The sequence below is a fragment of the Ictidomys tridecemlineatus genome, chromosome 3 (assembly GCF_052094955.1).
Source record: "Ictidomys tridecemlineatus isolate mIctTri1 chromosome 3, mIctTri1.hap1, whole genome shotgun sequence".
NCBI lineage: Eukaryota > Metazoa > Chordata > Mammalia > Rodentia > Sciuridae > Ictidomys > Ictidomys tridecemlineatus.
Genome location: NC_135479.1, coordinates 216,197,119 through 216,207,436, shown reverse-complemented (window position 1 = coordinate 216,207,436; position 10,318 = coordinate 216,197,119). Strand labels below are relative to the sequence as shown.

General features: G+C 42.3%; 1 protein-coding gene across 3 annotated transcripts in view; it reads left to right on the top strand.

Annotated features, from left to right (window-relative positions):
- The first annotated feature begins 14 nt into the window (after positions 1 to 14).
- The window catches only part of Mcm3ap (minichromosome maintenance complex component 3 associated protein), a 44,724-nt gene continuing 34,420 nt past the window's right edge, over positions 15 to 10,318 (top strand). The window contains exons 1-6 of one of the 3 annotated variants that reach the window (XR_013437134.1): positions 15 to 504; positions 801 to 2,089; positions 2,294 to 2,514; positions 6,069 to 6,147; positions 6,402 to 6,543; positions 8,870 to 9,060. Coding sequence is in view for 2 of the 3 variants with exons in the window: in XM_005340175.5 (XP_005340232.1) it covers positions 886 to 2,089; positions 2,294 to 2,514; positions 6,069 to 6,147; positions 6,402 to 6,543; positions 8,870 to 9,060 (1,837 nt within the window). In the remaining variant the exon portion in view is untranslated. Of the gene's footprint in view, positions 2,090 to 2,293; positions 2,515 to 6,068; positions 6,148 to 6,401; positions 6,544 to 8,869; positions 9,061 to 10,318 lie in introns of all 3 variants that reach the window. The other 2 variants (XM_005340175.5, XM_078044827.1) reach the window with 2 other exon arrangements.

The following is a 10,318-nucleotide window of genomic DNA, read 5'->3' as shown; positions in this document are numbered from 1 at the left end:
CGCGCTGAGGGACCGGAAGTTGGTCCGTTTCGTTTTCTGTCCTCTGCCCCCAGCTGAGCGCCGCTCCCACGGCCGAGGCCGGTGCGTGCGCTGGGGTACGCCGGGACCCAGAGCGGCGAGCGGAGGGGGACGGAGAGCCGAGCGGGGCGCAGAACGGGGCGGCGGCGCTGGCCGGGGCGTCCAGCGGCGGGCTGTGAGCGCCGGCCCTGCCAGCTCCCTTGGGCGCCCGGCGTCTCCGCGGCGCGCGGCCAGCCGAGCCTGCAGCGCGGCCTGCTGGGGTCCCCGCCGGCCCCTCCGTCGCAGGCCGCTCGGCGCCCGGGCGGCCGCCAGCGCAGCAGGAAACGTATTTCTAGGCCTGGGAAAGGTTTTCCGTGCTCCAGTTACTCTGAGAAAAGTCGAATGGGAGGGAACGCTGAAACAGTAACGTTTTCACACTGTTACCTTGTAATTCCCTGGCCTCGGAGGTTGGAAGACTCTGGCGAGTTCCCCTTTAAGTAGAAAGGTGTAAGTAACGACATTCATTCTTATTACCAAGTGACTGTTCACCAATTTATCGGCTCAGTAAAATAGGTTTTTATTTTAATCTTAAAGGATCAGGATTTAAACTTACGTAGCATAGTACTTTATTTGTACCACCCTGTGCCCCTGCTCACTAACAAAAAGACTCTATGGGCTCTCAGTAGAGTTTAGTCCTCTGCATTGCCTGCCTTTTCATTAATTATCCTTATAGTGTGCCGGGTGACTCAAGACTCAGTCGTCTTGCAGGAGGTGCTGTGATGATCTGAATTTATGTCTTTCAGCTTATCCTGGTGCAACAGACTGTTTGAGGAAGCGGAATAATTTTGTACACTTAGTATTTATTGTCTTCTAATAATTGAATCAAAGATGAACCCAACCAACCCTTTTGGTGGGCAGCAGCCTAGTACTTTTGCAGCATCTTCTAGTAGTTCAGTGGGAACATTTCAGGCCAAACCCCCATTTCGGTTTGGTCAGCCTTCTCTTTTTGGGCAAAGCAATACATTAACTGGGAAGAATATAGGATTCTCACAGGTACCTGGCTTTGTGGCACCTTCCTCTTCAGTGCAAACGTTTGGACTCGCCCAAACCTCAAGTTCTGGACTCTTTTCTGGACTTGAACACACTCCCTTTGTAGCTGTCTCTGGGCCTTCAAGTTCATCTGTGTCTGGAAATGCAGGATTTAGTTTCAAATCACCCACTAGCCTTGGGGTTTTCCCAAGTACTTCTACTTTTGGATCAGAATCTGGAGAAATAGCAAGCGGTGGTTTTGGGAAAACCGAATTCAGCTTTAAACCTCTGGAAAATGCAGTGTTCAGACCAATACTGGGGACTGAGTCCGAACCAGAGAGAACCCAGAGCCAAGTTACTTCTGGGTTTTTCACATTTTCCCACCCAATTAGTAGTGGACCTGGAGGCTTGGCTTCTTTTTCCTTTCCTCAGGTGACAAGTAGTTCAGCTACCAATTCAAATTTTACCTTTTCAAAACCAGTTAGTAGTAGTAATTCATCATCTGCTTTTACCCCTGCTTTGTCAAACCAAAATGTAGAGGAGGAGAAGAGAGAACCTAAATCAATTTTTGGAAGTTCTAATAGTAGCTTCAGTAGCTTCCCCATATCATCTTCTGGGTCTTTGGGGGAACCCTTCCCTGTAAACAAAACGGGTATCCGACCAGGGTGTGAAGAAGCTGTTTCCCAGGTGGAGCCACTTCCCAGCCTCATGAAAGGACTGAAAAGGAAAGAGGACCAGGATCGTTCCCCTAGGAGGCATGGCCACGAGGCAGAAGACTCAGACCCTTTGTCAAGGGGTGACCATCCTCCAGATAAACGGCCTGTCCGCCTGAACCGACCTCGAGGAGGCACTTTGTTTGGTCGGACAATACAGGATGTCTTCAAAAGCAATAAAGAAGTATGTCGTCTGGGCAACAAAGAATCCAGAAAGGAAGTTGGCTTTGTGGAGTCCGGGGAAAGTGACCACATGGCTATCCCGGGAGGGAGTCAGTCTGTCCTGTCAGCCTCCCGGCTTCCAGGTGTGAATAAAGAAGAAGAAACTGAAGGTAGAGATAAAAAAGAAGGTGAGTTCTTAAAATGTACAATGCAGAGTAAATCTTGCTGGCAGGCTCTCCGTGAGTTTCCTGGGTATTAGCTTGTTTTTTCTGTTAGTTCTCTGTAAGTAGAACTTAAGGGATCCTTGGAGCAGGCCTTACATCCATGAACTTTTTTTCTTGTTTGAAGACGTTGCATTTGATGGTTTATGTTTCCATTGTCCTAACCCCTAGATTCTCTAAGGGGAACTATGCGTCAGAGTAAAAGAAGCGAGAGCACAGACAGTCTTGGGGGCTTGTCTCCCGCTGAAGTCACAGCAATCCAGTGCAAGAACATCCCTGACTATCTCAATGACAGAACTATTCTGGAGAACCACTTTAGCAAAATTGCTAAAGTACAGCGCATCTTTACCAGGCGCAGCAAGAAGCTTGCAGTAGTGCATTTTTTTGATCATGTGAGTACTTCTGACTTGCCATTCACTACTGCAGATTTGACTTGTTGCCTTTGAACGGCTTAAAAGTGACACATTCTTCAGTTTTTTGCTTTCTAGAACATAGAGAAAGCACTCAAATTTTATCTCACTCTTGTCCTGGAGAGCCTTGGATAGCACTGGGATTATAGGCATGTGATCCAGCTCTTTGTTTATTTCATAACCTGGAATCTTGAAAGGCTTGAGGTGCCAGTGCTCTAGGAGAGCTCTGAGTGTTGCAACAGTCTAGCCCTTTGCAAGGCTTGGGAGTGGCTCTGTAACCACACTTTTTCAAACTTGAGTTTTCTGGTTTTGTTTTTCTTTAATTGATCATAGTACATGAACACCGTAAATATTCTAATAATACAAAGAAAATGTGAAATCTCTTGTGATCCTGTCCTCCAGAAACAACTGGTGGGTTTGTACCAACTCTCAACATTTTTGTAATTCATGGGTTGTAGGTTACATGCACAGATGCATTGCTCATGTTATGCAGCTTTATATGTTTATTATTTTTTCTAAATATTCTTATGGAAAAAATAATGTTCTTAAGTTTTTTTTTTTTGTTTGTTTTTGTTTTTGGTGGGGAGGGAGTACTGGGGATCAAACCCAGGGGCACTTTACCACTGAGCTACATCCTTAGCCCTTTTTTTATTTTCATTTTGAGACAGGGTCTTGCTAAGTTGCTGAGGATCTCGAGAAGTTGCTGAGACTGCCTCAAACTTGTGATCCTCCTGCTTTAGCCTCCCAGGTTGCTGGGATTAAAAGTGTATGCCACCGTGCATGACTTTATAAGAATTTATAAAGTAGAAAGCATGTTTTCATAGCTTTTAATTTTATTTAGTTTATATATATGTTTATATATGTATTTTAACAAATTTTTTTTAGTTGTAGATGAACACAACACTTTTATTTTGTTTATTTACTTTTATGTGGTGCAGAGGACCAAATTCAGTTCGTCACACATGGTAGGCACCACTGAGCTATAACCCCAGCCCCTATATATTTATTTTTAATTAGTTAATTGTTTTGGTACCTGGGATTGAACCCAGGGGTGCTTAACCACTGAGCCATTTCCCCAATCGTTTTTATTTTTTGAAACAGGGTTTTTGCTAAATTGTTTAGGGTCTCACTAAGTTGCTGAGGCTGGCTTTAAACTTGTGATTCTCCTACCACAGCCTCCTGAGCTGCCTGGATTACAAGTGTATGTGCCTAGCCTATATTTGTTTATTTTAAGAGGTAGGGTTTTGCTGTGGCTACACCGGCCTTGAACTCCTGAGTTCAAGAGAGAGATACTTTTACCTCAGTTTCCCAAGTAGTTGGGACTACAGGTATGCAACATTGGGCCCTTCTAATCTTTAGTGTTTCCCAAAATCAATAACCAGTCTCTATTACTCCCTCCTCTCTTTTGTTTTGGTGGGGGGAATACTGGGGATCAAACCCAGAGACGCTTAACCACTCAGCTACATCCTTAGCTCTTTTTTTAAAATTTTCTTTTTTTTAAATATTTTTTTGGTTGTAGTTGGACACAATATCTTTATTTATTGTTATGTGGTGCTGAGGATCGAACTCAGCGCCTCGCTCGTGCTAGGCGAGTGCTCTACTGCTGAGTCACAATCCCAGCCCCTTTAATGTTCATTTTGAGACAGGGTCTTGCTAAGTTGCTGAGGATCTCGAGAAGTTGCTGAAACTGGCCTCAAACTTGTGATCCTCCTGCTTTAGCCTCCCAGGTTGCTGGGATTAAAAGTGTATGCCCCATGCTTGACTTTATAAGAATTTATAAAGAAGAAAGCATGTTTTCATAACTTTTAATTTTATTTACTTGTTTGTATATATATAAAATGGGATTCTATGGTGCATGGCATTTTATCCTGTTTATTTGCTTACTTAGTTTTTGTCCTTTGTTTAAATTCCTAAGAGTGGAGTTAAAAAAAAAATTTTTGTGTGTGTAGTTGCATGCCTTTATTTTATTTACTTATTTTTTTATGTGGTGCTGAGGATTGAATCCAGTGCTTTACATGTGCTAGGCCAGTGCTCTGCCACTGAGCTACAGCCCTAACCCCTGTGTAATTTTCATGCAAAAATATTCAGTTTTAGGAGTTTTGCTATTTATTTTATTATTAAAATAATTCAGTATTATTAGTTATGTTCACAGTGATGTGCAACCAGACAACTATTTCCAGAATTTTTTCGTTATTATAAACAGAAACTGTAACCATTAAGCAGCAAGTCCCCATACTGTTCCTGGTAGCCTGGTCTATTCCCTGGTAACCTCTAGGCTAACTTCTGTCATTAAGAATCCACCTACTAGATATTTCATGTATGTGGAGTCATACAGTATTTGTCTTTTTGTGTGATTTATGTCAGTTAGCATTCATTGTAGCATGTATCAGAATTTGATTCCTTTTATGGGTGAATAGGATGGACCACCTTTGTTAATAAAATACTCTGTTGATGAACATTTTGGCTTGCTTCCACCTTTTGGCTGTTGTGGATAATACTGCTCTGAGTATTGTTATATAAGTACAGGTTTGAGTCCTTGCTTTCATTTTTTGGGGGTGTACACCTTGGAAGTAGATTTGCTGGATCACTTGGTAATCCTCATTTTAAAAAAGTTCTAGGCTGCGGTTGTGGCTCAGTGGTAAAGTGCTTGCCTGGCATGTGTGAGGAGGTACTGGTAAGAATTGTGTCCATCTAAACCTAAAAAATATTTTAAAACAAATTATGTTTTGCCTGTGTAATAAACATTAAGGTTTTTATTACATAATGGACATAAAAATACATTGCCATTTTAATAATTTTATTGATATGGATGAAGCTGATTCCCCATGCACCCCCCCATGCCTCCCATGTCTGCTGTTACTCAAGACTGACCTCTTACCTAATGGGGTGCATATTTTTCTAGACATTGTATACATATACAATGTGTAGTTAGTTTTGTGTGTGTGGTGTTTTTTTTTTTTTTTTTTTTTTTTGGTATCAGGGATTGAACCCAGGAGCACTTTACTGCTGAGCTACATCCCTAGCCCTTTTTATATTTTATTTAGAGACAGGGTCTTGCAAAGTTGCTTAGGGCCTTGCTAAATTGCTGACTGGCTTTGAACTCTCGATGTTCCTGCCTCAGCCTCCCAAATCACTGGGATTACAGGTGTGTGTGTGTGTTTTGTGATAAATGGTATCACATGTGAATCATCTTGTAGTTGATATTCCTTTTGTGCTTGAGTATGACTTGGCAATCTTTTTGTTTCTGTGTATGAAATCAGCTGGTGAGATTCATCATACCAAATGCCAGAGGCCAAGTTCATGTGTTATTTCAAAAAGGAGAAGTACACATGCATGCCTGTGTGATAGGTAAGGGACCTGAGGGCTATGGCAGCCACAGCTGGAGACAGAAATGCAGGCAGAACATGTGGTAGGAGGAGGCACTGTTGGCTCCTTTTCATCTTTGAGTGATCTCATCATTCTGTACTGAAGTCTTAAGCCTGATGTTCTCTGGTCTCCTGCTGTCCTCATAATTCTATTACTGGACGATTTTTCAGGCATCTGCAGCCCTGGCAAGGAAGAAGGGGAAAAGTTTACATAAGGATGTGGCTATCTTTTGGCACAAGAAGAAAATAAGTGAGTTTTCAGTTGTTCTTTTCATGGTCAGATGCTCTGTGCAAGTTCTTTGACCTCTGAATGTTAGTCCTCTCCCCATCTCTGGTGGGGAGGCTGGCTCTGAGTGGATCCTCATGTCTCATAGTTGTTTTTTTGGGATCTTTCCTAACCTCTTGTGACAATTATAAAAATATTGCTTTCTCAAAAAAGAATCTAAGTCCAGGGTCAGGAGACCTGTGATGGCATAAACTCTCTTCTGACTTCTGTGTCCTCAGGTCCCAATAAGAAACCCTTTTCCCTGAAGGAGAAGAAACCTGGTGACAGTGAAGCCAGCCAGGGAACAGAGGATGCACCCTTTCAGCACTCCCCTCTTGGCAAACCCACGGTGAGGCCTGCAGCTGGAGGCCTGAATAAAAGGTGGGATTGGTCTTTTCTGCTGATCACATTGAAGGACAGATGGGGATAGTGTCATCTAATGACATCTGAGTAGTGGCTGAGGGACCAGGGGGATGGAAAAAAATGAGCTAGTGGCCAGGCTGGGGTTGTAGCTCAGTGCGGATTGCTTGCCTGGCATGTGTGAGGCACTGCGTATAAATAAAGGCCCATCAACAACTAAAAAATATATTTTTAAAAAAGAGCTAGTTGCCAGCAGCTTCTGGGACTGGAAAACAGGTCCTTCTGAAGACCGTCCCCCGCCCCGCCACCCCTACCAACCAGCATGAGCAGTGAGGAGGCTCTGGGATAGCACATCTTTGCAGGGTTGGGTCCCAGCTGAGACTGGAGAATGAGTTCTCTACATCTGGAACTTGTCATCTGCAGGGCTGATTCTGTCTCATCCTGTTCTCATAGACAAGGAGCTGAGAAGACCCTCTTTTGGGGCGGGCCTTATTTTCCATCTAGGCATTTTCTGTGGGAGAATCTCATCACAAAGCTGCTGTAATCTAGCCTGATCTGGTCCTCTTAGCCCCAGCTGTAGAGACCCTGTGGGTTATTTCCTACTCAGGAGGCTACTCACTTAGGGTGGCAGAGCTTCTGTCTGCACAAAAGGGTGCCTACCCCATGAGGCTCATGGAGTACAGTGCCCTGAGCTGGTCACCATCTCTATGCTTGTCATGTCCCATAAGGTTATCTGTAGTCCCCCCTGAAATGCTAATGCATCTCAGTAATTTCCCCCATTAAGACATCTGACTGTAATAATTGAGTTCTTTTTTTTTTTTTTTTTTAAATATTTTGGTTTAGTTGTAGTTGGACAGAATGTTTAATATTTAATTTATTTATTTTTATGTGGTGCTGAGGATCAAATCCAGTGCCATGGACATACTAGGCGAGCTCCCTACCACTGAGCCACAACCCCAGCCCCAATAATTGCATTCTTAATAAGGATTTGTTCAGCCTCTGTACAACTTCTTATAGGTTTCATTTATTGCAGTAAAGTGGATGCTCTCTCCCTGGGCAGCTGTGAATTGGTGTGAGCGTGGTTGCTTTTCCATCACATGGCTGCCCTGTCTGTACGGGGAACTCTTTCCCAGGGGCCCCTCCTCTGGGTTTGTGTTCTGAGAGAGCTGGCTGGCTCCTGTCCTATTTACAACTGGGCCTGCTTTGTAAATAAAGATTAATCTGCCTTAATCTTTCTTTTCTTTTGGCTAGTGCATTGTTTTCCTCATTTTATTTATGTATTTATTCATTTTGTGGTACTAGGAATTGAACTTTGGGCCTCATGCTAAGCAAGTGCTCTACCACTGAGCTAAGTCTCCAACCTTTTTTCTATTCTTTTTTTTTTTTTTTTGAGAAAGGGTCTCACTATATTGTCTAGGCTGTCCTTGAACTTGTGATCCTCTAGCTGGGATTATAGGTGTGTCCACCCGTTTTGCCAGATTCACTTTCCATTTTATGATTGCAGTTTAATTGCTGGTTTGATTTGATTGTTCTTTTCTCACTCAACCAGTCTTACACTGTCTTTGGCATTCAAGTTTAGAAAATGTTGAAAAACAGCTAGAAAATGGGGAAGCTGAGACCCGTTCTGCTTAGTGTGTCCTTCAACAGAAGTAAAGTTGGGTATTACAGCATGTAGGCAGAGTATTTCCTTATGGCATTAAAGGTGTGTTTTTTCCCAGAATGAATTTAATTGCTTTGAGATAGAAGTCCAGAAATATTTATTTTAACTGTTTAAATTAGTTCATCTTTTAAAAACATGAAATATTTCAAAAATTATTTTAAAACTAGTAAATAATTATATTACTTTTGTGCCTGTAACCAACTTTTCTTCCCCATTGAGATGAGCTCTTGCTACATTGCTCAGACTTGTCTCAAACTCCTGGGCTCAAGAGATTCTCCTACCTGCCTTCCAGGTAGGTAGGACTACTGGTGTATGCCACCATGCCTGCCTTACTTGCTCCTTCTTTTTATGTGGTACTGGGGATTGAACCCAGGGGACGCTATCACAGAGCTACATTGCCAGCCCTTTTTATTTTTTATTTTGAGACAGGGTCTTGTGAAGTTGCTGAAGCTGGTCTTGAACTTTGTATCCTCCTGCCTCTGTCTCCTGACTTGCTGGGATTACAGGCATGTGCCACTGTGCCTGGCCTTGCTTCTTTTTCATTAAGAAAAGAAAACTTTTCTCATCACCAGTTTTATCAAGGCTTATCTCATTTTAATGCTTTCTCAGTTTTAGAGGACCCAGAAATCTTGACAGGTTCAGATATGGAAGTGTTACAAGGACCCTTAATGTATTTTTCTTCTATAGCTCTCCAGTGAAGAAGCCAAGTCTTCTGAAGGCTCACCAGTTTGAGGGAGACCCATTTGACTCTGGGTCTGAGGGCTCTGAGGGCCTTGGGCCATCCGTGTCATCCCTTAGTACTCTGATAGGTACTGTTGCTGAGACATCTGAGGAGAAGTACCGCCTGCTTGACCAAAGAGACCGAATCATGCGGCAAGGTATGTGCTTTGTGGCACAGGCTCCAGAGCCCATGGAAAGGTTATGGTGAGGTGGCTCCCAGTAGGGAAGTGTCCCTTTCCACGGGCTCAGCTGCCATTGAAGCTCTGGTCTCTGACGTGTCACATCTGCCTGCTATTGTTTACCGGTCTTCCTGGGGTCCAGTGCTATGTGTGTGCCTATGTAGATGAATGTGTTTGCAGACATATGCGTGAAATAGTGATGAGAAGGTGGTGTCCCAAGGGTTGAGGTGAAGAGTGCTTGGTTTTGGATGTAGTCCCACCCATGGAATGTTGAGCTGTGTAAATGTGTCGCCTTCAAAGTACTGATTAATGTGAAAGAGATACAGTGACCAAACATGTAAATATACATACTCTTTGTAATTTTTCTTCTTAAATTTCAGTTTTAGGAGTTTCCTTTTTTTTTTTTTTTTCTTTAATTTAATTTTATTTCTTTTTTTGGTACTGGAGGATTGAACCCAGGGGCATTTAACCACTGAGCCACATCCCCATCCCTGGAGTTTTCTTTTTTAAAAGCTTTAAATAATTGGAATAATCACAGTGCTTCCTTAACAGAGTAATAAAGGCTACTACCAAAAATTATGTCATTGACATGGTGATTTTTATATGTTAAATAAAATTATTACTAGGTATTGAATTATTTTCAAAATAAAAATAAGATTATATTTTGAGTTGTGAAGTTATTGCATTCCATTTTATTTAAAAAATACATTTAGGCTGGACCCAATGTTGCACACCTGTAACCCCAGCAACTCAGGAGCTGAGGCAGGAGGATGGCAAGTTCAAGACCATCCTCAGCAATTTAGGTCCTAAGTAACTTAGTGAGACACTGTCTCAAAAAATAAAATAAAATAAAAAATGGGATGGGGTCTAGTTCAGTAATAAAGCATCCCTGGGTTCAATCCCTAGTACTGATAAGTAAACAAAGAGAAAAGATAAATATATAACCTTGAATTCTGTGGATAATAATCGTGTACTTACTCAGGTCAAGACCCCATTAACTTCCATTACAAATAACGAGAGAATTCTAGAATACTTGTATATTTTGAATAGTTGCATTCAACAAATTTATCACTTTAGTAAACATCCTACACCATGATTGTTTATCACTGAAGTCACCATAAGAATTACAGAACACTGGACTGGGATTGTGGCTTAGTGGTAGAATGCTTTGCCTAGCACATGTAAGGCACTGGGTTTGACCCTCGGCACCACATAAAAATAAATAAATAAAATACAA